Source organism: Channa argus, chromosome 22, assembly GCF_033026475.1.
Source record: "Channa argus isolate prfri chromosome 22, Channa argus male v1.0, whole genome shotgun sequence".
Lineage (NCBI taxonomy): Eukaryota > Metazoa > Chordata > Actinopteri > Anabantiformes > Channidae > Channa > Channa argus.
This window is the reverse complement of record NC_090218.1, coordinates 930,836-958,137: the sequence shown is the minus strand read 5'-3', so window position 1 is coordinate 958,137 and position 27,302 is coordinate 930,836. Positions and strand designations below refer to the sequence as shown.

Genomic DNA, 27,302 nt, shown 5'->3' with positions numbered 1-27,302 from the left:
TCAGTAAAAAGAGAGTATATTGGATGAGGGAACATGCTGTACTGTGTTTTGGAGAGATGAGCTGCAGTGTTTTAACAGCACATTTTGCCCAGATTCTGGCTGCATAGCAAGTGCTGACGCAGTTTGAGTGTGCTGCAGAGACTGTTAGCATGTGTCTGGTTGACCCTCCCTCAACGTGTAATAGATGAAGCAGTGCTGCAGTCTGGTGGCTGTCCAGAGGAACTGTATTTTTGTTCACAACATGTACTGCGACTGAGAGCAGCGAGCCAGTTATCTTTTCAGGTTATTTAGAAATGTACTTACTTTATTATTATGAAACAGCTCACAAGTTCACTGACATGACTTTGTCCATTGTGTTCAGCTGCATAGTCTCGCCCATCCTCAAGTGCCCTGCAGTCCCAGCAGTCCCAATGTGTCTCGGCAGCAGCAGCAGCTTCAGCTCCACCAGCAGCAGCTACAGTTAAAGCAGCAGCTCCAGCAGCTTCAGCAACAGCACCACCTACAGTTGCAGTTCCAGCAGCTTGCCCAGCTGGCACAGGGGCAGCCTCCTGTCATGGAAGGCACCACCCCATCCACAACGCAGACTCAGAGAGACGGCAAGCTGCTGGAAGTCATCGAGCGTAAACGTTGCCTGTGTAAAGAGATCAAGGCCCACAGGCGCCCTGACAAAAGTCTGTACAAGCAGGACAGCATGCCCATCCTCCCTAGCTGGAGACGGACACCTGAGCCTCGTAAGACTGGCACGCCACCCTGCCAGAGGCCACAGGCTGTCGTATGGGACACAGCTATCTGAGGTGAAAAGATGGGCTAGTGAGGACAGCACTGAAGAGACACAAAACACACAAATCAACTGAAGATGGTTGAACAATTAATATGAGATGAGAGTTAAAATGGGTTCAATGAATGGAACATTATAACAGTTTGTGGTGATATAATTGCCAAAGGGATTAAAGGATTATGGACAAAGAAGAAGCGTTTGCTAGAACTCTTATTGTGTTATAAACTGATCTGAGAACAGTAATACTAGTTATTGGTGACTGAAGTTTGGAAAAAAACAACAGATAAAATGAGGTGAAGAGAAAGAGGTATTTCAATCAGACTAATTTCTTACCCAGTTGATTTGTACTGGCTCTGTACAAATGTTGATGTGTTCTACAATTGCCAATGATTTTTGCCACAAAACACCAGTAGCATTGCTACAAAATGAAGACACCAACTAAACAATAATGGCTGGGCTGTTTTCTGAAATTGGTGTTGCCAAATTTCCTCCTGACTACTTGAGACATCATGCCCATCACACAAAGAAACAACTTTATGGATGAAAAAGACAAGACTCATTGATAAGTTATTGCATATGAGATGTCCTGGTATCAATAGGTTGTCATTGTGGATGCAAATAATCATCACTGAGGAGTAAAAGCTACCTACTGTATCTGTTTGCATATTTGTAATGTAAATCTATTTACTTTGTCAAAGTTTCTGCAATTTTATAGCAATATGCTCCCATTGTTGGAGAAACATAATTAAAACTTGTGTCAACTAGCCTAACATACATATCTAAGACTTGAATAAGTCATATTTACTGTGTCATTCTCTGCATGTCACAATAGACATAAAGTACTGTAAAAAATATGTGTAGATGATCATGTTAGACTTTTACATACAGCAGATCTTCACTATGATAATATCATGTGGTTGTATAAAGCAGTTAATATGTTGCTTGGGGTATCATCGAAAAGGTGACGTGACAGATGGCACATACTGTGCAGTCCAGTCAAATACTGTGTATATACCGTATACAACTGGTACAACAGCTTCATCATTCATGCTTACCCACAGTTTGCACATCAGTGATTGTTCCACCACACAGAAAATAAAGCACTGACACCCATCAACACAGACTGTACAACATGGTGCAACTGATAAGACTGTGAGCATTGATCACCTCTAAACAGAATGCTGGAACAATCTGCACAAATCACGGTATTCGCTTAGAAAAATTTAACCCTAATGTAGTGTACATAGATATGTAAAGCTATATTGAAAATGTAGCAAATATTTCCATTTTCATACTTGTAATCAATACATATTATGTAGCATATACTGTAAAAACATAACTTTGTTCACTTGTTTTTTCTAAAAGAATTAAGTACTTTATCAGCTGCAGCCAGTCCATGCATTAATCATAGTTGTACTAATAAACAGTCAGCCCTCTAAAGAAAGGCATGGTCCAACATTTGTTTATTTGAATTTATGCAAGCCTCCCTTTAAGCTGTGTTTTGTTTTATTTTACATTTTTTCTACATTAATTTTTATTTGTGTACAGATTGCAATGACTGGCTGTCTTGACATTTTGAATACTTTGCTGCTATCTTGAACTACTGGTGTTGTTCATTCAAATACATGGTGTTACCATGAGAAACATTATTAATATAGTGGTTATTGTTACATATTTTATTTCTGAGATCCATGTGAATTGAAGTTTGTACTTTGAAGAGTGAGCCCTTCTGTAAAGTATTAAGGCACTTGAATGTCTCTTGGTTGTTGTTGTTTTTGATAGTTAGCACCAAACTGTACAGTACAGTACACAGTGAAAAGAAGACCTAAATATTTGAGAGTCACTGCTTGGCCTTTTGTGTTAGTTCCTCCTGCTCGTGTTTGAGGGCCAAGGGTTTTAAGCTTACTGAGTCCATTTTAAATCAAACACAGGTCAGGATGAAGGAGATGGGCAAGTGCAATGCATGAAGAGATTTCTAACACTGAAGATGTTCTAATGATACTAATGTGCCCAATTTAATTTCAGATACCAAGTAATGACCTTACCATAATTCCTTTTCACAGATTGATAAGGAACCCCAGCTATCATTTCCAAAATAGTTTACAGAAACTGTTGGTTTTGTGTGTCTACTAAAACAGTGGCCATTATACGAGTGCCATACTATATTGATATGGTAAGATACGGTGTACCTTGGAATTCACTGTAGTGCTATATTTGCATTGATATTGTCATTAAAATAAATTTTATATAATGAACTTTACACAACAAACGGAGATCTCGCATGTTTTCATGACTCATGCTGTTGAACAGTGGAGATGGTGAAAAGTGGACATTGTGTTCCCACTGCATTTCTGCAGCTGGTGTTCCAACACCTTCCTATATCCAAGTGGGGGCGCTATTTTCACTCTTGTGAGGCTTTTCCTTATTACAGCAAAAGACTTTTAATAGCCTCCACAGTTTGATTTTGAACAACTGTGAAATTGTTACTTCTAGCAAAAAGTGGAATGGGCAGAAATGAGCCCCATAACAGCAAAGACCATGGGCTATAATATGCACCTGCAGTGAAACCTGTAACTTCACGCTGACCAATTGCAAAAATGATGTGATATCTAGATTAGGAAATATATAATATAGCCCACTTATAATCATAGAAGTCAGATGGAAAGTGATTCTGTTTTCAATACACATAATTAAGCACATTACTAATAACAGAGACAATTTAGAGTTGTTTTAGGGGTATTTTTCTTTAGGGACGTGACGATATGGCTCTAGAGCCTGTAAAGGGTACCCTTAGCCACTGAACGATTTGCTGACAGGCCTGTCATTCATGCGCCGGGGCTGAAAGGAGACAGGATGTGGTGCAAGTGATTGGCCAGAGGGTAGAGGAGGCGGGAGCCTTTTTGCCGGTGTTACAGCATGAGGTTGGGGGGCGGGGGCTTGTAGAGAGAGGCGGAGAGAGTGCTTTACCGCAGTATCAATAGATTTCTGCACCACTCATCAAAACTCTGCGGCATGCAGACAAGAGCTGGGGGGGCGGGCAGTTACTAGGTTTGCGCGGAGTGTAGCACTGCTACGTCTATACACTATCCTCCTATTACATAAGATATCGTAGTGTTTTTACTTCAATTTTCTTCGTTTGTGCGGGTTTTTAATAGCAGTCCTATTTAACTGCTTCGCTTGTTCACGTACGCACGTCGGCGCAGAAGGGCTCTCTCTCTGTCTGTGTGTGTCTCTGCTCTTTCGGTAATTGTTTCAACCCGGTGTTTGGTTCATTAGGGGGCATTTATTAGAGGTCCAAACGTTTATGATAAAATGGCAAAGGAGGGAGAAAAAGGCGAATGGAAGGAGTTTATATGGAACCCAAGGACGAGGGAGTTTCTCGGCAGGACGGCGAGCAGCTGGGGTAAGTAGATCCCCATCCAGCTACAGCAATGCAGCAAACAACCTCCCTTGGCTTTTAGGCTTTCACTGAATGAAGGGACTCCGTTGGAAGTTACTATGTAAAACTGTGATGCAAATGTCACCTTGGCTGCAGTAGTTTCAGCGATTTATTTCCTCTCAGTGTTGAGGTAATGGCTGTCGCTGTCCACTACAGTCTGGTGCTGAAATCAGAAAGAAAGGCTCCTGCCTAATTTCCTTTTTATTTATTAATTTATGGCACTGCTATCGCTGCGCAATGCGCTCAACATAAGGGTGGAGACGTATGATCATTTTGTGCATTTTAAATTGCCAGATGACTGCAACGTTGCTGAAACTGGTGCTGGTCTGTTGCAAAGTGAATATCATCAGGTTCTGTGTGCTTTAAGAAGCTTTAATTTGAATTCAGATGCATGGAAGATTTTTTTTTTTTCTAAGAAGATGGCCACTGAAGTTAAGCAGGAACTGGTTTACAGGGCATTTAGTGTATTTTTGATTGAGATTGGATTCTGAAGATCTTATTCCAGCCTCTATCTCAGTAACATTGGGATATACTGTCCTCCTTCCTGCTATAACACTAGCCTGTAACTATTTCAAAGATTTGTAAAATGTCAGCGCACATATGGCGCTGTTCTAATGACATTGGAACATTTTAATCTGGGTAAAGCCCAGGGCCAAATGCTATTTGTATCACCTCCAACCCAACCCATCCTAGTGTGTGTAAACCTCTGAGGGCTTTAATCCTTATCTCAGTCTTTCATTGGTCGATGGTGAAGGTATCATTTCAGGACGCTCTCACAAAGTAGACCACTTTCAGGAATTTGGGATATTTTTAATCTTTTTGTCTTTGTGGCAACATTAAAGATCAGTGTTTGTGGTTGCAATAATGCTTGGTTTATTTAAAATTACTTAAAAATTCATTTGGGTGATGTAATGTTCTATGAATGGACATTGTACTGTTTGTGCAGCAACAACTTAACATAGCTTTCTTTGCTTGAATCCTGCCACATTGTACTACTTAATCCAGCTCAGTGAGTCCCAAGTGCTTTAAGATCTGGTGGCCTTTTTAAGCTGTGCTCTTTTAGGCTTGTTAATTAGGATATTTTTGTAGTTAGCCATTTCATGGAGGTCTGCTAAACTTGGTTTTCACCTGATCACCTCATTGATTCATACACTCTTTGTACTGTACAACTAAATCCAATTGTTTGACTGTACAATTCTATCCACAGGCCATCGAGCTATTTCCTTTACCAACCTATTTCAACATGAACCGAGAGAAAAGGCAAGGAAACATCCTAGGTTATGCAGTATAATGTGCATTTTGAGCCTTAGATCAAAGGTTTCTTTGAGGATGAAACACAGAACACTTCCTTGTGTGGCCTGCTTTGTGTAAAAAGCTGTAATCATATGGAAATAGGCTTGATAAAATAGAACAGTCCTGCAATTTTGATGTTACATTGCCACCAGCTGACACAGCCAAACATGGTCAACAACTAGTTCTATTTAAAATAGGACTAATTAAGTGTTCTGTACCTCCCACTTCCAAAAACAACAAAAGGCGCCCATTGTGAGATGGTGAAGGCGTCTTAATGGGCCTAATAGGGAAACAATTGTGATGCGGTTTATTCTATAAGATTGCACATTATATACAAGATAATGGCTAGTTTGACAGCAAAAGACCGACAGCTCAAAGCAATCCATTATCTCTCCAGACCTTTTCATTTTAGGTTCAGAGGTCTGTTTGATCACCAGTTTATAAAGCAATTGAACAGCATTACCTCCTAAATAAATCTCAATGAAAAGAGACACCTCCTGCCATTCTCACAAAAGAAAGAACAGGATGCTGAACCATCCCACCCTGTCCTTTTGTTCTTTGCTTTCAACTGCCATCTGCGAACAAAACCAACTGAAAAAAGAGACGGTCCATCATCAGCATGACCTGAGAAGGCAGCGTGTAAACCTAACACTCTCCTTGCTGGGGGAAAGCCACCCTGCCCGCATGCTTGAAACTCTATGCAAATGTGCATATCCACCATCCCCTGGGTGGTGTCATATTTGTGGTTAGCACAACGTTCCCTCTGGATGACAGAGAAAAACAAAAACACTCACTCAATGTAGTGCCTCCGGCTTGGTACAAGGCCCGGAGCTTGACTCTGTATCTTTTATTTTATTTATTTTTTATTTATTTTTAATGACTCAGCTTGGGTTTTTCCATGCTTCAGATGGCCTGCTTAATAAAATCTTACTAAACCATTCATACATTTTAAACAATTCTATTTTAAAAAAAGCTGTAAATCATCACAATATCCCTGTGTGAGCACCCCGTGAAGCAGCTTTTCATTGACATTTTGTTATGGATTTCTCTAAACATGGCTGTGTGGGGAGGCAGATGCAGCACTGAGTCTGCTGACAGAGTTAGTGAGCTTCACGCTGGGGGGCATCCAGCTAAGGCACAGGGTCAGCTGCTACCCAGTACATGCCTCAGGTGTTGAGGCTTAAAATGGGTAATGTGTCATAGAAAATGCTATTAATGTGTTCCTGCTCTCTATGTACATTGTATGGGAACAAGCAGCTGAACCCAAGTTGGAAACATTTAGTCAGTGTCTAATCATATTGACTGACAGTCTGATTTATAGGTAGCCATTTGTAAAGTAAAAAATACAAAAATCCATGTCTCTCTAAAAAAAAAACAGATTCAATGATAAACAATCATTAGTTGCAGCCTTTCCCTTTGTCTATTGCAAAATTATTACATTACTAGCTTTTTCTCATACTCATGGAATAGACCTTGAGGTACTTTTTCGCCATCTTTCTGTATCCCTTCTGTCCTTGTTCCTCATGCTATATGTACAGCATAACTGTAAGGAAATTGGTCATTCAAGCCATTCAATCTTGGCTTAATTCACACTGTTCCAAGCTTGTGAAAGAATGTGAATATAGCAAGCATTTACATACAGTAAATATAATGTTTTGTCCTTACATTATTGGAAGTAATTCCATTTTAGATTTTTTAAGTATCTAATCAACAACTGTTCATGTGTAGGTGTGAAAGACAGAGGCAGATGTTGCAGATGAGGTGGCTGTAGTTTAATGAGTATTAACTGGCCTCCTGTGTACAAATTTCATTACAGCAGAGCAGCAGCAGCATTTAATTCAAATAAAATTATGTTGTTATCACTTTAGATGTGATTATTTATACTTAATATTGTTCATGAATTACAGCAGATATTAAATGGATCTTATTTACTTGAAGTTGCAGATGTTAGTTATGCCTTTCATGAAAAAATTAAAATCTTTCACGGTAATGCAAAGCCACAGCAGCTCAACCAGTGTACTGTGAAACACAGTCTGAAAACAGTAATCATTGCAAAGTTTTTAAAATAATGCACCATAAAACATTAAAGACTGCTCATACTGTATATCTTTCAAGCAACATGTAAAGATAAGCATGTTTAAATACAGGGTAGAGCTGAGACCCTCTTCACATCAAATTCAATGCATGAAATTTAGTGAAGTCAGTGAAGTCTTAACGTGCATAGCATTTGAGGCTGTAAAAACCTGGATGTGATCAGAGAATAAGTTAATTGCCTGACAGGCACTCACAACCCGTAAACAAGGCAAAGGCATCTACATTACAAACCAAGCAAACATAATGTAGATATTTAACTTTTCAGCATCAACTGACCGCCAGCACTGGACTTATATGCAACTGGGAGCAATGATCAACTCCACACAGGTGTGGTAGTCTCAGATCAAACCAGCCAGGTGGGGTTGAAATTGACTGAGTTTGTTTGCGTGTGTCTGTGAGGCTCACTAAATATTGTACATTTGTGAAACTGTGATCTGGGGGTGGAAAAGGACAGGAATAAAAAAAAAAGTAAGGTGTGCATCATGACACTTCAGCCAAAAATGTGCGGAACACCAGCTACAGTATAACTTGGTGAATTTAGCCAAAGGGACTAGTTAGTTAATCATACTGTAGATGGATGAATATATTACTGAAAGGACCTAGCAGGCACATTCTGTTATAATCCATCTAAGTGCAGGTGTAGTTAGATACTTCATAATATAAACATATTGAGCCATGTTCAGGATTAGTCTGACACAGTTAATTTATGCTTTTTCCAGTAGTAGTGGTCTGTGAAGTGTGACATGAAATACAAATGTTTGCTTGATTTATTCCATTTGTATGGCAACTTTTTTATTAAAGTTGCAGGGCTACTTACACTTTTTTAATACACACAGTTGACATAACTTCCTCCTCTCTTTGTGTGCAGGTCTTATCCTTCTCTTCTATTTAGTTTTCTACATCTTCCTGGCTGGCTTGTTTGCCCTGACCATGTATGTCATGCTGCAAACCCTGGACGACCACAAACCAACCTGGCAAGACAGGCTTGCCACACCAGGTGCAGTAACTAGTTAAAATGCTAACTACATGAACACAGGCCACGGTTTGTGCTTCACTGTCCTGAAGCCCCAGGTGTTTGTGTCACTCACAGGCATGGTGATCAGACCCAAAGCAGATGAGACTTTTGAGATTGTCTATACACTCAAAAACACTGAGAGCTGGGACATGTATACTGAAGTCCTGGAAAAGTTCCTGACACGTAAGTCTGCCTCTCAGCAGTGATGCAGAAGGCTTTATTGCCTTGGATTATCCAGTGATCCATAATGAATTATTTTAAATTGTAATGAACTGCAAATAAGACAAAGGATCTCTACAGTTAGCGGGTACACGGTTGCTGTGCATTTGGGTTATTGTTGTCTCAGAACTCCAAAGCCAAAAAAAAACAAAAAAAAAACAGAACACTGCACCTCCCTCCCCGCTTTTTCCTGTCCGTTGCAGCCTACAACAATACCATCCAGGCCCAGAAAAATCACGAGTGCACCCCAGACCAGTACTTTGTGCAGGATGACAGCGGCGATGTGAAGAACAACCCAAAGCGATCCTGTCAGTTCAACCGCACCATACTGCAGGACTGCTCTGGACTTGAAGATCGTTTCTATGGATACCAAATTGGCAAACCATGCATCATCATCAAGCTGAATCGGGTATGAAAGAGGAAGGAAAATGGATGCTGCTGTTGCTAGGAGACATGGATTGACTGAGATAACAAGACTGCTTGTCATTTGATACCTTTATAATTTTTAGTCACATCTTATAGAAATTTTAAACATTACTTTGTTTTTTTTTACATAAGAGTGAAATGGAAAAGATGCTGGAAGTCTGGTGTCTGTTTGTCTCACCAGGTTATTGGGATGCGGCCAGGAAATGATGGACAGGCTCCATATGTCACCTGTGGTGCAAAGGTAATCTTTTGTCTTTCTCAGTGAAAGGCTTAACATAACAATTTGGATTTCAGCCCATTCATAGCCTCACTCTGCCTCACTCGCATCTGCAATATTGCAATGCATATGCCACCTGTCACTCATCTCCATTTTCCATTCATGTTTGTGTTTGGAGTTGTTCAACTTTCATATCTGTGTTGCATGTCATTTTGTCATTCAAACCACCTGTGTATGTTGCTGGTCCCTTTCTTTTTCTGCTGTGTTCCTTTCATATGCTCACTCTCAGAAATACAAAGTTGGCAAAGATGAATGGGTAAGAACAGGACAAAACCTTTACAGTATGTGAACTGTAGATTCTATTTACACATAAATAATAGTAGCCTAGGGTAGATACTTATGCAGATAAGGAGGCATTTTGCATTAAATAGACTCCCGAAGTAGATTGTAGGCATGTTAGGAAATGAGATTTAGAGAAAAGGAAGAGATTAACAAGGCTCAGCTCCTCTTCTCTTACATAAACAATGTGATTTTTCAGGCTGTAGCTGATGAAGTGATTTCTTCGCTTTTCAGAGAGAAGACAGTGACAAAATTGGCGACTTGGCATACTTCCCTCCAAATGGCACATTTAACCTTATGTACTACCCATACTATGGCAAGAAAGCTCAGGTAAGACTGAACCTTAACTTAAAATAAGCTTTTTTTCAGTAACAAATTGTTTGTTCTATGTGTCTGAAGGCCTTGTTTTAATATGTCGCTGGATCTGATTTGGCAGGTGAACTACTCTCAGCCTTTAGTTGCCGTCAAGTTCCTTAACATTACTCAAAATGAAGATGTCAACATCGAGTGCAAGATCAACGCCAACAACATTCCCAGTGGAAGTGAAAGAGACAAGTTTGCTGGAAGAGTGTCATTCAAGCTGAGGATCAATTCTATTTAGGTTTAACTTTTGACCTTCTGAAAGCTACTTTCTTCATTCTCTGCAGCATCGCACATACACAGAAACAAATTGCAGCATTCACACCCTTTGCAGGCTTTAGGCAGGTTTACAACCCCAAATGATTTGGTAAATTGTCCAGTTATGTAATGAGATGAAGCATGAATTAAAGGGTGGTAATCCTGTCATTATTTCTGTCTATGAGCTTTGGGACAAATTGTTTTCTGTAACTTAGTTTGAGGTGACATCTATTTATACTGCATGACAAACTAGAGGATATAAAGGATGTGAAAGTGTTTTCAGAATTTGCAAGGATCAGCAACACTTTATTGCTACTTCTCTCCTGCCGTCTCCTTATAGAGTATCCCTCCACACAAGATTATACACAAACTAAAAATTACAAAATGTGTATATCTACAATATTTATACAGTATCATAACCTCATAATAGTATATCTATTTTGTTGCACTTAAAAGAATAATCCAACAGACTCAAGTGTCTCTTGAAGGATGGATGCAGAGATTAAGCCATTTTGCATGTGCGTATTGTCTATATTGTACTATGAGAGCAGGAGGCCCCCTGTGTCTCACCTCTCTTTTAAGTGTGAAATAAGGTTATGTTAAACCACTGATCACCAGGAGGGACCACACTAATCTTTATAACCGTGTGTACAGCAGGTGTGTGTTTCAAAAACAGTATATGGTAAGATAGCTGTTTCAAAAACATGTGAGATACAGTAGAAGTCAAAATGTGTGTGTGTGTGTGTGTGTGTCTGCGTGTGTGTGTTTGTGTGTCTGCGTGTGTGTTCCATTCAAAGTTCCCATCTCATCCTGTAGGTCGGGAAATTGCATGCAATGTGCAATATTCATTAAGTGGCATATATTATAAATGCTTGAGTCCGTTCATTCATTAAATGATAATTATTCTATATCACTTAACAATCACATTAATTGTTTGAGCTTAGAAAACAGGCATGGGTTTTTAGGGTTGGTCGTATCAGTGATGCCAAATGAACTGTGATAGGAGACACATGATTAGTACATGATCGGTCATGGTTCAGCATGTAAAACAAAATTCTGTCCTCAAAGGTTTCAGTCGCTTGATGACAAAAGAGAACATTCCTCCCGGACTACAGTTTTATCCCAAACTACACTATTAATATCACATAAAATCAGCAGATTGTCCCCCCCCCACAGCATATTAATGTTGTGCTCCCTGTGACAATAGTAATTTTATTCCTAAAGTTAAACCAAGAGCCATTTTCCTGTGTCTTTGTTTTTAATGGATTTAAACAAAAATCATTAGAGTTGTTTGTTTTTGCATCTATTATATATATTTTAAATAATAGATACCATTATCATATTTTGTATTGATCTTCACTGGAATCGTGCTTTTTCTGCTTTTTATGTGAAGTTGAGTTAATTCCATTAATGTATGTACAATATTGGAGGAGACAAATGTAGAATGTAGTTTATTTGTGTTTGATTTATAATTATAATATTATTATACATAATTATAATCATCCTCTAAAATTTTCATTCAGGAAGTTAAATTGTGCAGTTTCTTTAAAACGTCTTTAAAAGGTTACTATAGTCTTGATTATGTGAAATATTAGTGCATTAGAGGTTTTAGGCCTGTAGGTAACCAACAAAACCAGAGATTAAAGTGCACAGTGAATAGGATATATTACTTTTCCTTTTATGTGTGCGTGTGTGTGTGTGTTGGGGGGAGGGTATTTTCCACCATTGCATGAATCAAGCTAAAGGCAAAACCACCATAATACTTTAAAATTCATTAAATTCATTAAATTCTGGCTGAGCTGTTTATCTAATTTGCTTTCCCTGTGCTGCATTGGCCCCCTAATTTGTAAGGAACACATGCACCTATTGGCTATAGATATTTATGGATTCACACTTAAACTCAGGCACATTACCCTGGCAGAGCTACAGAACTGTGGCAATGTGACCTTGCTCCTGTCATATAATTGCAGCAAATGTGGAAAACAAGCATCTGTTAACTCATATTAGGGTCTGGCTCAACTGCATAACATATTTTGTCTCAGAGCATTGCGTTTCTCAGTATGATCACAATCGTCTAAAGAGGACCTCATTATCTAATTCAGCTTTGACAAACAAATAAAGGCAAATCTAAATTGGCGGTTACGTATCTGATCAACAAATGAGGGGATATTAATAAACGAGTCCTAACTGTCATCTGAGACTCTTTTTGTGAGAGTCAACTGACCAGTTGATGTACATCATTCCTTGGCATTCTTGCCACACTTATTTAATTTTACAGTAAACTCTTAATCTGCTAATCCAGAGCAGGCATGCTGAACGTCTTTATCCTACTTTGTCGCTCCTCCTCCTCATGCTAAACGCTTGATGCACTGTCTTCATTTTCAAGGTGGATAAAGCAAGGTTCAATCATTTGTTTTTTATTTTTTTCAGTGCATTTATTTGAAATTTTACTCATGATTAATTTCAGTGAATCCCTTTGAAGTCACAAGTGAGAAAATAAGATGTTTTGCTTCATCACTTAATTGGACATCCTTGTTTTACTTTTGTGCATATGAAGATTTCTTCAACCAAAGACCTTTACCGCAGTTTAAATTGTGTTTATTTGAGGTGCGCATGCACACACACACACACACACGCACGCACACACGCACGCACACACACACACACACAGACACATTGTCAGCAGCAGATCTTAGTTTGAATCGCATGTGCTATTCAAAGGCTCTCTCTTATATAATAATAAACACAAAAGGAACTTCTTTCATCATAACATGACAGTGCCTCCTGGTGGACAGATAGTGTCGTCCTCCAGTGTCACAGAATCATATCCCTATTATCTCCATTTATCTCATTTTGTCTGTGATAATGTGGAGATGTCAATATAGAAGCAATATATTTATTTCTTCTGTGGCTATAATGTTGAAAGGTTACACAATCAGTGCAACATTTATTATCAAAAGCAACACAGAATGAGGAATGAAAATAAAAATACTGCAATTTAGGCAATTTTGCCAGTGTGTGACCATGACAGAACAATAGAGTATTTTTATTGATATTTTGTTGTAAAAAGGAAAGAATGCATTAGTGTATCATGCAATGGGTGCTACCTGGTAGGTTTTCAAGATTTCATTTAACAAAAGGCAAAATGTTAACAGCTTGGTTGGAAAGGTTTTTGTCTTAGTGTGAAGTAATTTGAGTCCTTTCTAGTGTCTTAAATTATTGTGTCAGAATTAGGACACGGGCAGTCATGATAATATGGAAATAAATCAGAATGAACTGTGCTTTCAGAGAATAACCAGAATATTTGTAATGCAAACTACAACCAAATCAAATCAGAGTCAAGTTTCAAATAAGGAATTATTTCAACAAACGTTAATGCCCTCATTTAATCCTCTCATTAGCCTCATATTGCTAGCTGAGACTGGTGCAAAGAAAGTTCAAAGAAAGAAAGAAATTACCCAAAAGAATGATAATTCTACTCTGGATCTTTATTTTTGCTCTTACTGTATGTATATTTTTGCTCATGTTTAATGCAAACCATGATAGAGAAATAAATAAATGTCATTTAAGGTAACTCAAACTTAAAATTCATTCTTGTCTCTGTCATCTTTCCTTTTTTGTTTGGTATCATCTATTAGAGGAGGGAAAGTTTAAAAAAATGTATGGACAGACACTAAAATCTGGTATAACCATATGATAACCATTATAACTATTAGGGCTTTTCACACAAAATGTAGTTAAATATAATATTCTCTTTGTAGGAACAAAAAAGAAGCCAGCAAGAATTAAAACAAGCATTAGGTGGATATAGGCTAATATAACCTCATTCATCATAATCCTTGCTGCCTACAGCCCCACTGGGTACCAGTATTAAGCCTTGCACATGCATGGAAGTAAGCGAAACATACAATATGTAAGAGTTGATGTTTATGTGGCCTTGTGACATAATTGTCTTATTTGCTTATTTCTGAAGTGAACTGATGAGAATCTTTGCAACTGAGTTACAAAGTGGATGTGTAGGAGATTTAATACTGTCTGCTGCCAACTGCGTGACAAGATTACAACTGAAGTCTGCTTCCGCTTGTTGACCTTAAAGCAGCTACTGTCTCCTGATCACTCTGTGGTCTCAGGCTTTAAACTTGTCTCTCGTTTCTTCACGGTGTCCTCCTCAGAAAGAGGGAATGCAGAGTGCAGAAAAAGGGACAGAGCCAGGGTTACATTGCATTAAAGGTATTTGTATGTTTAAACAGTATGATAAAGAGAAGTGCAGTTAATGGTCATTATTTTCTCTTTGTAAAACACAATCAGTATATAATAATCCTAAATAATCTGTAATTCGTTAGCATTCTGTAACTATGATATTTTATAATTTTGCAGCTTAAGACTTAAATATATCCTTACACAGAAATATTATGAGGGATCTCTTTGAAAAGCTCGTTCCTACTGCTAAAGAGTCAATGTCACAAAATATGTCCAGGTAAGAGGGTTAGCCAGAGCAGATTATGTGCGCTGTGATAGAAGGGAAGTGAAGATTAGCAAGTAGCAGAGTGCATGAACCCGTGCTGGACTGTGGATAACATTACACAACTAGACATTAAAGTTATCACATTGCTAGACTATGCTAGAACATAGGTTAGAACACAGTCCCCCCCCTAGCTCTCTCTCTCTCACACACACACACACACACACACACACACACACACATATATTAATTCTGAAAACAATACCAAAACCTCCATAGTAAAAATATTACTCCTCCCCACACATACTACAGTTACTTTGAAACATAATTTAGTCCTGTTTTTAAGCTTACAATGATTTGTGTTTTTTAACTCCTTAATCAGGACAGATAGGTCCCGGAATTTAGAGGCACAAAGACTGTAATTCTATCGTTTTGAGGTAGCATGTAAAACCAATCACATCGGCTCAAATAGTAATTCCTGTGCCCTAGATTCCTGCTGACAGTCCAGAACGTCATATAACAGCAATAGACAGTGTGTGTCCAATCTGAGTGTGCCCTTTCTATGGCAAGTCCAGCATGCCATTTTGCTCCAGTGCTTTCTCTGTCCTGTCATAAACCTCTCCGATGGACTGAGCCACTCTATTCAGCACTCTGCTCAGCCCTTCCTGGTTCTCCACACAAACCAGCCTGAAGAAAAATCCCCGTTCTGGCATGGCAATGAAGGCCAGCTCAGCAGCCCTGCGCACAAACCAGGTATGGTGCTTCGAGAGCGTGGTTTGGTAGGCCTCGCGACACAGTTCCGACGGGTTCCTGAGCCGGCCACCCACTGGTGTCTCTGCCAGCTTTTCAAGGAAGAGTTTCAGCCAAAGCAAAGCACGATGCAGGCGCAGAAGGGTCCGGCATCCAGAATCTGTCTGGTGGTGGAAGTCGACCATGCCTCGGTTCAGCTCCACCCAGATCATGGAGCGCACAGAGTGATAAGCACCTGTGTGCTGTGAGGACAAAGGTAAATTGTTCTTTGCTCCAGGGTCTGTGCCCACAGAGTTTACTGAGTCTGCAAATGGAACCAGCTCTGCTTCAGGGTTCTGTTCAGCCAACAAGGCCAGATTGCGGATTATAGAGGTCTTAGTTTCTATCTCTTTGGATATTAGTCCCACCATCGGGCCAAGAGCATCCATAAACCTGGAGGAAGAGCACAGAAGTTCAGTTTATACTAACCGTCATAAATGATGTTTTTCTAGTGTCTGTGAATTGATCTACAGTATGTTTCTCACTGTACTCCTGCTTTATCTGATTATCATACTTCACAAGCTCATCCCAGCTGGACAGATAGGGCTTCAGCAGCACATCAGAAGTGTAAGCCGGTGCAGCCAGCAGATGAGAAAGCAGCAGTGACACCTGGAAGGTCTGACCGGGGCATGTCTGCAGGACCTGCGGACCCTCAGCACCGTCAACAGTACTGCTGTTAGACAGCTGGTTGAACTGACAGTGGAAGTATGGAGTTGTATGAGTGTAGGGAAAATAAGCAGGACAAAGAAACAGAGACAGCAAAAGTACAGTAATTCACTTCAAATTGCTCATCTGCCACATAATCAACCTCAGGAATCAAATATAAAACTGATGAACTGATTAATTATTTCCTTGTCGTCCTTACCTTATTTGCCTTATTATAACCTTTCAAGCAAGGATCCCAGTGGTAATCCAAGCCTCCCTCTGCAGGGAGACAGGGACAGTGGTAGAAAGTCTTAAAAGTTGTTTTTGATTAGTGAAACAGCAGGATTTATTTTTTCTGATGTGTTCAACTTTTCTGCAAGTCTGTTTCAGCCACCACACATTTTTTTAAAGTTCTGTGCATTTGAGACTTACGATAAAATGTTTACTCTTCAAGTCTGATGGAAAGAATCATGCAATTTACTCCAGTCTAGAGTTGGAGACCACATGGTCCCTCAGTGTTAAAAAGCGTAACGATTGCTTGGTACAGTTATTTTCATATACTGCATAAAAAGCGAGCAAAAGGTGGTGTGACCACTATGCTGCCACTACACCATGTGACACATTCCTGATCTTAAGACCATGCATTCCAAACAAGACTGTATAGATTAACAGTTCAACAGAGAAACTACAAAAAACCCTGCACATGGTGTCAAGAAAAAATAAGCAAACCCTTTAGAATTAGATTTCTCAGTAAAATTGTCAAAATTCTTGGGTCAGCTTTTTATTTCATCTACAGTTATGAACAGTCTATTTTACCAGTAACACAAATGTTGTATTGCTCTTGTATATACTAAATACATCATTCAAACATTTGGTTGGTGACAGCAACAAAAGCAATGAGGAGTTAACAAATCTCGAGTCCAGTGAAAGAAGATTGAAGGTTTTTTTTAGAGCTAAGCTCACTCAGGAATTTTGAGTTTACATCTGCTTATCTGAACTATGAACTCTACTGTGAAAACATTTTGATACTGAGAAAACTAAGGTTGAATTGTCTGGAAACAACGCACAGAATGCCAACATGTTGGACCTGAGAGTGTGCCATCAATTTTGCCATAAATTTACAAGTTTACCCAGCTGTCATGTGGTGCACTTGATACCGTATGTATATTCACACATAAACTCAAAAACCAAAAATACTTACGAAGCCACAGAGAGCCGAGGAACAACAGCAGGACTAAGATTGCTGCAGCAGCCTTGGTCTTTATACCCATACTGAAGTCCAGTTTTGCGTCTGCAAATTCCTCTCTGTCCCGTCTCTGTGTATTCTATGTTTTGATTCCTCTGTGTCTCACATAGGTCTGTCCCCTTGCACTTGCTGTCACCACAATTACTACCGGATCCCTGCCTCTGATCCCTTCCCTGTCCTCTGAAATCTTTCATACTCCTCCCCAAAACCTAAAATAAAAACTTTTGTCGCCCATTATACCTCAAAGAGCCTCTATGAGTGTTTTACTCTACTTTATGTCTACTATTCTCGCTCATTACCTATTACATCTCAGCCTCTTGACGCTTTCTTCTTTGTTTTAATTTGTTTCTCTTTGATTCACACCAGTCTTCTATCCTGTCTTTGTTTCTAACTTATTTTGGAGCTTCCTGTCTTTTTTTGTGTTGCTCAATCTGAGAGTCCAGAGATCAGTCCAGTGCAGCCAATGGCTGATAACACAGCACGTCTGCTTGTAACCCCTTGTCATCTAGATTCATCTTCTAGATATGTGCTATATTATCCCTTAACTGAAATAAACACTTGCTCCCTCTTTTCTCCCCCCACCACCTCCCCTCATCCCTTTCTCTACTTCTTCTAAACTCATTCACACACAACTTTAGGAACACCACCACACAACAGAGTGCTGAAACATATTTTGGCAAACATTGTTTAAATCAGTGTAAAACATAAAACATGAGTGTTGCAAACAAAGGTATTATCTTTAGTATTTTGTTTGTGTCGTGATAACCTGAAGTAAACCTCTGTATTGATTCATTTGTTTTGATTCATTTACAATCTAGTTTTTGCGTGACATCTGATAGTGAACCTGTTTGTCAATGAATAACCGTCTAACAAAGCTAGCTGAGATGGTGAAAGAGAAAATGACAAAAATACTCATAGCTGTAAAAACTAAAAATATAAATTTTTTTATTTCCTTATGTAACTATTTATCTTCTACAATAAGTGATTAATATTTTACCTTTATTTAGTCATTTACAACTTTAAAACAAGAAGACTGATGGCCGTTCCCATTATTATCTCTATCAGAGGTGATAATAATGGCCAATCTGGTTATTGGTTTCTATCAGTGGATTTGCAGACAGACATTGAACTCTACACTTAAGGCCGGGCTACATGTGTGCTTGTTAACAGAGACTTAACAATGGTATTTTTCAGTGGATGAGCGGGAAAAGAGAGAAAACAGGGGCATTCATTATTTAGCTTGAGGGGGACAGTCATGGGGCTTTTCTTTTGTGCAACCAATGGATGATTCATTTTGAAAGAGGTAGCAACTGAAGCGTTGTGAAAATATTTGACCTTTTCAAAGAAGCTGAATTGTCAGACTCTTCACAACCAGTAGTCTCTGAATAAACAGTCTGGAATAACCTACATTTTGATATAAAGTTCTTTCTTAGGTACTTGTTTGCTCTGCAGAAAAAAGAAGTAGGTTGCTGCCTCTCTTTGTGATGCACAATATGGAGGAGCGAAAAACAGGTGTTTTGTCTCATTTTGTCAGTTGCTATCACACTGGATTTTAGTAGGTCTTAACTTAGAAACACATGTGGAGAGTCAAAACATTTACCACAGTGCCAAGACTACTCCTGTAGTCCAGTTTGTGAGTTAATGTACAGGATGTTTAAATACTGTAGAGAAGCTCTTCTGAATTTGCCCGCAAAACCAAACTTTTCAAAAAGCATATTATTTTGCAACATCCATACACAGTTGCTCTACTATGTGAATGGTTTGAGTTTGGGATTTGGAGCTTGACAGATCTAGCCCTTCTCCAGAAGGCTGATTATGTGTCTCACGCTCAGTTGGAGCTCAGAGACACATAATCAGCCTTCTGGAGGCTCCAGTTACCTTAAAGAAGCTCATCGCTGTTTCCCTAACTGTATATTTAGAAGTACATCACATTCCCACATGGTTCAGTCTTTTGCCCTTGACTCTGCAGAGTGACCCTACTTAGATTACTCACACTGCTAATTATAATAGCAAATTTAGTCTCTGGATTTGAAATGACTAAATGTCCTGACACTCTAGTATGGACCTGTTAGAGTGGAGTAGTCATTATGCAAATCCAAGTGTCTGTATCTTTGATTTTATGAGTTTTATGCGCGATGTCTGCCTCCAGTCCTCTAAATCCACCATCATGTGGTCTGCAGACTCATTACTGAAGTCCTGCTGCAGAAGTGCTACGGCTCTGCTGTTTATATTAATCACCTAGACTGATAGTAGTTAGAGAGCAGGCCCATATAGCCCTGTCTCCTGTTCACCTTGCTTTACCTATTGGTGTTTATATCTCAAATTATAACATCAATTTACAGGTATAGTACAGTAACAGTGAACATAATTGGACATAAACAACATGGGGTTTCACTATTGACTTTATAGCCTTTAACTGGTACAACCACAGATACCTGTTGTGTAATGATCATGATGATAATTATTGTTGTGGACCTGAGTGTGACTTGAAGTCCTCGTTTAGTGCTTCGCAGCTGCTGCGTAACCTGAGCTATGGATAGCAACAGCTAGGGAGGGTGGCAGTCAGGGGGTTTGTGGGGGGATTTAGGGCTCTTCCCCTCTGTTTCTACTCTCACTCTCTGTCTTTGTCAAACTTTAGATTTAAATATAGTTGTGCAGAGTTGTGCAGTGGATGGGTCTTGGAACATGATGGCAACTCACAGTTTTTGGATATTTTTCGGACTTGGAACTATTCTTGGGGCTATAATGGTTCAGGGTAAGTGGTACAGTCTCAGACTTTTGGCACATGCTCATTAACTGCCTGGTTGCCTTCCCATCTATTAAAATAATCCTCTGCCTGCAATGTGCAGACTGTTCAGAGAGAGAATCAGTCTCACTGCTTTATTGACAAGCAAGAGAAAACTTTATACTTTAGGCCTCCTAAAAACATCCTAAAACTTGTTGTAAATTTTCTGTCACTGTCTTAACAATTGAAAGATGAGGAGCGACAGAAGTTTGCATTACAGGAAACCTGACAGTGTCTCTACAGCAGATTTATTTTGTCCCCCCATTTATCTAAGATGTTAAATGATTTAATTACATTTCCAATTCTTATAGGCCTAAAGAGACATAGAGAATGTTTTATATTTGCTTTTGAGACACATTGCTTGTATTATCTACTTAAAAAATGTATATACAAGCCCAGCTGTACAGAACTTTTCGGCATTGTCTCTGCTCACATCCAGTAAACAAACACATCTATTGGAACACATGTTGTCAGGGATGATTATTTTCATTGCCTGTCACTATCTGTCTCTTTATCTGTCTCTCTGAAAAAGAACCAGGATGTGACCTACTGTAAATCAGATACTGTGCAACTCATGTTGTAAAATGGCTCTAAAATATTAAATAAGTTTGAATTTTGGCATGCACAACTGTAAAAAAATTACCATTGGTTTAAGAAAGTCTCTTTGTTTCCATCCACAATAAACAACCTGTTTAAACAACTTTACTTTAAACAATTATTCACTGTCATGCATTCTTAAATGAATCCTGTGTAATATGCACCACTTGATTTACACTGCCTGCTACACAAACTTTCTCATGAGACTGCTACGGTGTGAGATTTGTGTACAACTGGCCCAGACAGTCCAGGAAATGTATTAATAATGGGGGAAACTTGTACTGCTTCATAGTATGTTACTGTCACAATTGTGTCCTAATGATGATTATTGTAGATAACTTGAGTGTGAATTAAAGTACTAGTTTAGAGTTTACTAGTTTTCCCAACTGCTATGTACAGTAATCTGAGCTATGAATAGTGACAGCTGAGACGCTGGTGGTCGGAAATAACCCATCTTTCTCTCTTGTAGTCTGTCTTGAAGCTTACTCTATATTTGTTACAGCCTAGGAAATTGGTGGGTACCATAGTGTAGTTACTACTGTCTGGATATCTTCATGCTCTCATTTGTCTGTCTCGTGGGTGGTGTTTTCTTTCCACAACATAATGACAAATGTATTTACATGTAGATGGCATTTAAAAATACACAAAACTGTCTTAAGATGTACTAATCTAGGATACAAGGAAACATGCCTGGATAATATGGGTAGAGGTTATGCATGTTAATGTCTAATATTACTATTAGGGAAATTTTTAATATTAGCTAATTGTTGATATTATTAATTCATTTTTAGATTTAGGGTCATGGGGTAAGGACATACAGTATTTTTTATTGATTTGTTTATTTTTTTTGTCCTTTTGGCTTATCCCTTGAGTTCAGGGGTCGCCACAGCAGATCATTGTCTGCATGTTGATTTGGCACAACTCTCCAGAATTTCTACCGGGCTTTTTAATCCTGTATAAAAAGTTTTATTTGTTTACTTGTCTATACCATTTAACTCTTTTTACATCAAACGAAAGAAAAGTGACAGTTCTTTCAAGTGAGAGTTTGTCATTTTTGCTGAACAGCTATAGGTGAGAAATGCAATTCAGAAAAAGCCCAAATGCAGTTGGCTACAAATGATAAAGTAAATGGTAAATGGTCTGCACTTATATAGCGCTTTTCTACCTATTGGCACTCAAAGGGAATTCACCCATTCACACTCACAATCACACACACATTCATACACCAATGGGGGAGCTGCTATGCAGCTTGCCAACCCTCACCGGGAGCAACTAAGTTGGGGTTCAGTGTCTTGCTCAAGGGCACTTCGACATGTGACCGGATGAGCAGGGGATTGAACCAACAACTGTGAGATTGGTGGACAACCGCTCTACCTTCCTGCGCCACAATCATTAGACTGGCTGAATAATGTCTGCTGCAGTATTGTCTATCTGAACATTCATCCATAAGTTGCTGTCAGCTAATGCTATTGATGGTGTAACAGTACAAGAAGAGTCATTGATTCAGCACACTGGCTGAATAATTTAAGTAACAAAGCAATATTCAGCTTAAGTTTGCTAAAGTTTGTTTACTTACCACATGCTCACACAAATTTACTGTACACTATATAAAATGTTTTTTACCCCTCTCTTTATGTAATAATACCAAACAGAATTCAAATACATAAACTGAACCCATTTCTACATTTTTTTCTTTCCTCAGTGCAGTGTAATGAGGAATCACAGCTTATCGGTGACTTGTTCAAAAAATACAAAAAGAATATTCGTCCGGTGATTCATCCTGAAGACAAGGTGCAGGTTCAGATCAAGCTGACCCTCACTAACCTTATCTCTCTGGTGAGAGCTCTCTCTTTCCTTCACGTTACAAAAAAGTCTGGCTACAAAGCTAATAACATAAGTAATAATTACCAGGGGCTGTAAGCAAATTCAAAAACGTTATATTCTAAAAAAGGAGCACGACAGGAGAATAGCATTTATCAGCATTTTGGACAGGGGTAACTTAGCACTGCATAATCACAAATCTACATTTTTATTACAGAATGAAAAAGAGGAGACTCTTACTACAAATGTATGGATTGAGATTGTAAGTTTATCCTCTCTGCATTTTTTATGATTTAGTTTTGTTTGTAGGATTCATAGAAAGATATTTAATAGTAAGGACTTGTCACTTCATACTCTGTCTCATGTTTAATGTCACTAATGACCTTTTTCTCAAATGTTATCTACAGCAATGGTGTGATTTTCGCCTTGCTTGGAACGAATCGGACTATTATGGCATTAGCATTATCCGTGTTCCGTACAACACAGTCTGGCTTCCAGACATTGTCCTTGAGAACAAGTGAGACATAACAAAGAGGAGTGAAATCCTCACACAGTTTGTTTGGTTCTGAGTTCTGAGTTTGTAAAGTCTGTTATTACCACTTTCTGTTCTCTGTTCTCTGTTCTCATTCTCCGCAGCATTGATGGCAAGTTTGATGTTGCCTACTATGCCAATGTTTTAATTAGCAGCAATGGTGGTATGTACTGGCTACCTCCTGCTATCTATCGAAGCACATGTGCCATTGAGATCACCTATTTTCCATTTGATTATCAAAACTGCACACTAGCCTTCAGGTTTGGTACAATTTTATTATCACTAAATAAATATCCTATATATTTGCTAATTTACCAGTTTGTTTCTATTCTATTTTATCTTCACCCCCATGCCATTAGATCTCAGACATACAGTGCCAATGAAGTGGAGCTTATCTTGGCTGTTGGAGAGACAGGTGAAATTATAGAGTGGGTGGACATCGACCCTGAGGCTTTCACAGGTATAGTATATCCATATTTATTACTTGGACATTCAAAACACACAAATCCTCCCCGACTTACTACATTTTCACCATTCAGAGAATGGAGAGTGGGCTATCGTCCATCGTCCAGCCAGGAAGATAATTAATTCAAGATACTCCCCGGATGACTTGGAGTATCAGGAGATCATGTTCAATCTGGTCATCCAAAGGAAGCCCCTGTTCTATATCATCAACATCATTTTGCCCTGCTCCCTCATCTCCTCCTTGGTTGTATTGGCTTACTTCCTACCTGCACAAGGTCAGTAAGGCCATTGTCCTGGCATGTGGCTTTTATTGCATAGATTAGTTTTCTTTTTGTTGTTGTTGTTGTTGTAGAATAGATTGCCATAAAAAAAGTACATATTTCATTTGCCTTGTTATATAAGTATTGAAATGGATTTTGTTTAAATGAAGCCAGATGTTATTATGTTATACAAATACTTTATATACCTTTATATATCAAAAAATAGTATTTTCTCAGCACCGTAAATGTACTAAAAATATTTGGTATGATTTCTACTGTATATTTCCTTTGAATCTGTTGTTCCCTTTACAGCGGGGGGGCAGAAGTTGACTGTGTCCATCTCTGTCTTGCTGGCTCAGACAGTATTTCTCTTTCTTATTGCTCAGAAGGTTCCTGAGACATCTCTTTCTGTCCCTCTCATTGGCAAGTGCGTCAGTGTGCGTTTTCCCCTTTGTTCTAGTTTTTTATTCATACACTTTGAGTATCCTCTCTAACACATATCTTGTCTTTCTCAGGTATCTGATCTTTGTCATGTGTGTCACTACTCTCATTGCTACAAATCAGATTGTGGTGCTGAACTTCTCCCTGCGCAGTCCTAGCACTCATACCATGTCTCTTACCCTCAAGCATGTAAGTACAGTGCAGTGGACTCAAATTTGTCTGTTCAAGAACAATTCTGTGTAAACTAACTAGTTATATTTCCTGTGCCTAACAGGTGTTCTTAGAAATGGTACCTCACTTCCTGGGCATGTCCCCACTGGTAGATGACAGTGAAGTCACAACAGAGGTAAATGGAGTGAGGGAGCGGCGGCGCAGCTCCTTCGGCCTCATGCAGAGAGCAGAGGAATACGTACTGAAACAACCTCGAAGTGAAATGATGTTTGACAAACAAAGAGAGAGACATGGTCTCACACGGTCGATTGGTAAGACATTGATTTCTAATTTTAAGAGCCACCACAACCATATTTGCACATTCCAGCTTAAATACTCAACTGTATACTATATTTCTTTGCCAGTACAAAATAAAAATCCAGACAAGGTGTGTGTCACTGCAATTTACTCTGACTTCAATTGATCACTATACTCCAGAGATGGTTATATAGCCTAACTCATGTTTATATATTACTGGCTTATTGTTTGCTATTTAAAACCTTTTACCTTGTCACCACTGACCATGCTCTCATTTGCTTTTGGTAATGTTGTAGCAAACTGTCTAGCTGTCAGTGTCTTTCCCCCTAGTGGATAGCATAGATGTCAGCAGCACAGCTAATCTGTATAAGAGTTTGGCCCAAGCTGCACCTGAGATCAAGCAATGTGTGGATGCCTGCAATTTCATTGCTGAGAGTACAAGACAACAAAATATCATTGGATCTGTGAGTGTTACATCCAATATCTGCCTAGCCACAGATTGTATTTTGTATAACAATATTTAAAAGAGATATATTATTCTGTATTCCTTTTGGACTAACTGCAATCTTTACTTCCTTTGTTTCCAAATAAAGGAAGTTGAAAGCTGGGTACTGATTGGGAAGATGGTTGACAAGGTGTGTTTCTGGGCTGCCATTCTCCTTTTCATCATCGGCACAGTGGGCATCTTCCTTACAGGACATTTCAACCAGGCACCAGAATTTCCATTTCCTGGACAGAGCAAAAAATATGTCCCAAGTTAAAAATAAAACAATTATTTCGCACTGTTGAAACTTTTGCATGGGTCACTATGCCTCATGCTATCTCTAAGCCTGAATGGTCTTGCTCATTGACTCCCAGGCTCAGACTGAGGGATGACCTACAGTAAATCTGTGCAGCAGGCCCTTAATAACATAGAATGAACTGAAAATCTGCCTCACAGCTCAGACATATCTTTGTGAATGCTTGTCAGGCAGATGAGTGATGTTGTAAATCATCATCATCACCACCATCATCATCATCATCATAACAATAATAAAAAGTTCAATTACATGTCTGTTTTATGGTATATACCCTCAACCGTGTGAAATTAAGTGCATTGAAACTTCCATTCATAGATGAATTTCAAGGAATATGCTAAAGCCAATTCCCCACTAAAAAATAATCTCTGTTGTAGCACAACCCTTTCAAAACCAATCAATTATTGTTGTGTAATAAATAGAGCCATAAGTCCTATTTAGAATGGTGTTCACTAATAGCTATGCATAAGCTAAACATTTTGCATGGGCTTAGGTATAATGCTGCCAAAATGCTAAAGTCTTGATATGTTTTCCATGCATACACAGTACTATGTTTTGCTGTACATGCAGAACCTGTGCATGTAACTTGAGGCAGCCAGAGCTAAAGAAAAGCCTTTTTCTTCCTACCATGATTAATTCATTAGAAAGTCTTGTTAGTGGTAGATGGCTCAGATGGATTATACTGATACTATTGTACCATGTTTTTTTAAATAAATCTTTTCATTTGTGCATCATAGCTTGTTTAATTAATATATTATAGTATATGAATTGTATAAAATTTTGCATTACAAAAACATTTGGTTTTAATTTCTAAATCAATGTCAAAATATCTGAATCCTGTATGTAGTTATGATAAATCAAATACAATATATTCCAAACAGAGATAATAATCAGATATACTATCACAGTAGCTTGTGGGTAAATAAACTTTTTGTGCCTTATTCACAGCACAGTTTTAAGTGTAACAATGTAACAGGGAGCACACAGAAACAAAAAGATAATAATTTACAAAGTCAAATGTGCTATGTCAAATGTTTTATTTAGTATTAGTATTGGCATATTAATTTTCAAGTTGATCATCACCAGTTGTGTTCAGTGTAACATTAGTATTTCAGACAAATATTCTGAGAAGTGCTATGTGCACCAGACTACGTGAATGAAAGGCACAACCTATACAGGCATTGTGTAAGTTTATGTGTTATCAGGTTATGTTTATTGTGTAAAATAGACCATTAACATCGAATTTCATCCAGGGTAATTGTCTTAATTTTTTTTGAGATTTCGATTAATTCTTAAAGTTGTACGTACACCTGACGTGCTGCAGTAAAATATTTGTAAATCCCTGTTAGATTTATGGTTTCAGTGTAGTTGAATACCCCCGTGTGGTGTGAAATTGAAGTACGCCAAAGGAGACAGGGATCATTCCCTAGTAACAGCGCCACTAGTGGGATGGTTGTATTTTACTAGTCCATCTCAGTCAAGACGTTTCTTTTAAAATTGATTGTACTAGTAAAGCCCATAGGCCCAATTTACAACTTCGCACTGATTTTAATTAA

General features: G+C 38.7%; 4 protein-coding genes across 7 annotated transcripts in view; 3 read left to right on the top strand and 1 right to left on the bottom strand.

Moving 5' to 3' along the window:
* Positions 1–3,038, top strand: part of LOC137107720 (neuronal tyrosine-phosphorylated phosphoinositide-3-kinase adapter 1) — a 28,451-nt gene extending 25,413 nt beyond the window's left edge. For both annotated transcript variants that reach the window (XM_067491624.1, XM_067491623.1), the window contains one exon: positions 362–3,038. In XM_067491624.1, the coding sequence (XP_067347725.1) occupies positions 362–793 (432 nt within the window). In that variant the 3' untranslated portion in view covers positions 794–3,038. The remainder of the gene's footprint in view (positions 1–361) is intronic.
* A 699-nt stretch (positions 3,039–3,737) lies between these two features.
* Positions 3,738–14,029, top strand: atp1b2b (ATPase Na+/K+ transporting subunit beta 2b). Of its 3 annotated transcripts, none has more exons than XM_067491627.1 (7): positions 3,744–4,181; positions 8,473–8,601; positions 8,695–8,802; positions 9,042–9,247; positions 9,446–9,505; positions 10,055–10,150; positions 10,257–14,029. In XM_067491627.1, exons 1-7 carry the CDS (start codon positions 4,091–4,093, stop codon positions 10,419–10,421), a joined length of 855 nt encoding a protein of 284 aa, XP_067347728.1. In that variant the 5' UTR covers positions 3,744–4,090; the 3' UTR covers positions 10,422–14,029. The 3 variants fall into 3 exon arrangements, with proteins under 3 accessions (XP_067347730.1, XP_067347728.1, XP_067347731.1); XM_067491630.1 differs by lacking the exon at positions 3,744–4,181 and adding an exon at positions 5,453–5,477; XM_067491629.1 differs by lacking the exon at positions 8,695–8,802 and having other exon boundaries at positions 3,738–4,181.
* Positions 13,475–18,262, bottom strand: gltpd2b (glycolipid transfer protein domain containing 2b). The gene is made up of 4 exons (XM_067491626.1): positions 17,536–18,262; positions 16,555–16,613; positions 16,204–16,382; positions 13,475–16,082 (listed from the first exon to the last, which is right to left on the bottom strand). Exons 1-4 carry the CDS (start codon positions 17,603–17,605, stop codon positions 15,461–15,463), a joined length of 930 nt encoding a protein of 309 aa, XP_067347727.1. The 5' UTR covers positions 17,606–18,262; the 3' UTR covers positions 13,475–15,460.
* A 1,185-nt stretch (positions 18,263–19,447) lies between these two features.
* chrne (cholinergic receptor, nicotinic, epsilon) lies at positions 19,448–26,470 on the top strand. The gene is made up of 12 exons (XM_067491625.1): positions 19,448–20,335; positions 22,665–22,798; positions 23,001–23,045; positions 23,191–23,300; positions 23,420–23,575; positions 23,675–23,775; positions 23,855–24,055; positions 24,353–24,467; positions 24,556–24,670; positions 24,756–24,963; positions 25,280–25,413; positions 25,543–26,470. Exons 1-12 carry the CDS (start codon positions 20,266–20,268, stop codon positions 25,708–25,710), a joined length of 1,557 nt encoding a protein of 518 aa, XP_067347726.1. The 5' UTR covers positions 19,448–20,265; the 3' UTR covers positions 25,711–26,470.
* The last annotated feature ends 832 nt before the right edge of the window (positions 26,471–27,302 follow it).